Source organism: Nanorana parkeri, unplaced genomic scaffold (assembly GCF_000935625.1).
Source record: "Nanorana parkeri isolate BGI_ZX_2015 unplaced genomic scaffold, ASM93562v1 scaffold2274, whole genome shotgun sequence".
NCBI classification, from domain to species: domain Eukaryota; kingdom Metazoa; phylum Chordata; class Amphibia; order Anura; family Dicroglossidae; genus Nanorana; species Nanorana parkeri.
Window position 1 is genome coordinate 1 of NW_017308542.1, and position 875 is coordinate 875.

General features: G+C 60.7%; 1 protein-coding gene across 1 annotated transcript in view; it reads left to right on the forward strand.

Annotated features, from left to right (window-relative positions):
* Window positions 1–192: 192 nt before the first annotated feature.
* Window positions 193–875, forward strand: part of LOC108801271 (tropomyosin alpha-3 chain-like) — a gene marked incomplete at its 5' end in the record, with an annotated part of 19,737 nt that continues 19,054 nt past the window's right edge. Inside the window, one exon of the mRNA XM_018573207.1 lies at window positions 193–339. Within this exon, the coding sequence (XP_018428709.1) occupies window positions 193–339 (147 nt within the window). The remainder of the gene's footprint in view (window positions 340–875) is intronic.

Consider the following 875-nt stretch of genomic DNA (forward strand, 5'->3'; position numbering starts at 1 on the left):
GATGAGGTATGGTGACATCTGGCAGGCTGAGGCTCCTCGCTCTCTATCACTGCGGTCTCCCTCCTCACGCTGCACTCATCGTCTCTGCACACTCTGTCTTCAGCTTTCCTCTTCCTATGGGTTGGGTTATGGCGGTGCTGGTCCCGGGGTGTGTTGTCAGAAGAGCTGACAATCTATCCATTGTAAGATGAGATGTCTGTAGGTCGGCTCTCCCCGGTGCGCAGTCCATACAGGCCGTCAGGGAGAAGATACAAAGCCTGCAGAAGCTGGCGGACGATGCCGAGGATCGGGCCCATCTTATCCAGAGGGACCTGGATGTGGAGAGACAGACAGACAGACTAATCATCCTCTGTCCCTGGCATGGACTGTGCCGGGGGTCCTCATCCTCGGTCCCTGGCATGGACTGTGCCGGGGGTCCTCATCCTCGGTCCCTGGCATGGACTGTGCTGGGGGTCCTCATCCTCGGTCCCTGGCATGGACTGTGCCGGGGGTCCTCATCCTCCTTCCCTGGCATGGACTGTCCCGGGGGTCCTCATCCTCTCTCCCTGGCATGGACTGTGCTGGGGTCCTCATCCTCGGTCCCTTGCATGGACTGTGCTGGGGGTCCTCATCCTCTGTCCCTGGCATGGACTGTGCGGGGGGTCCTCATCCTCTCTCCCTGGCATGGACTGTGCCGGGGGTCCTCATCCTCGGTCCCTGGCATGGACTGTCTTGCAGTGAGGTAGGTGGATCTGTGGTCAGTGGGGGATCTCTGTGGTCAGTGCGAGCTCTCTGTGGTCAGTGGGGGCTCTCTGTGGTCAGTGGGGGATCTCTGTGGTCAGTTGGGGCTCTCTGTGGTCAGTGGGGGCTCTCTGTGGTCAGTGGGGGCTCTCTGT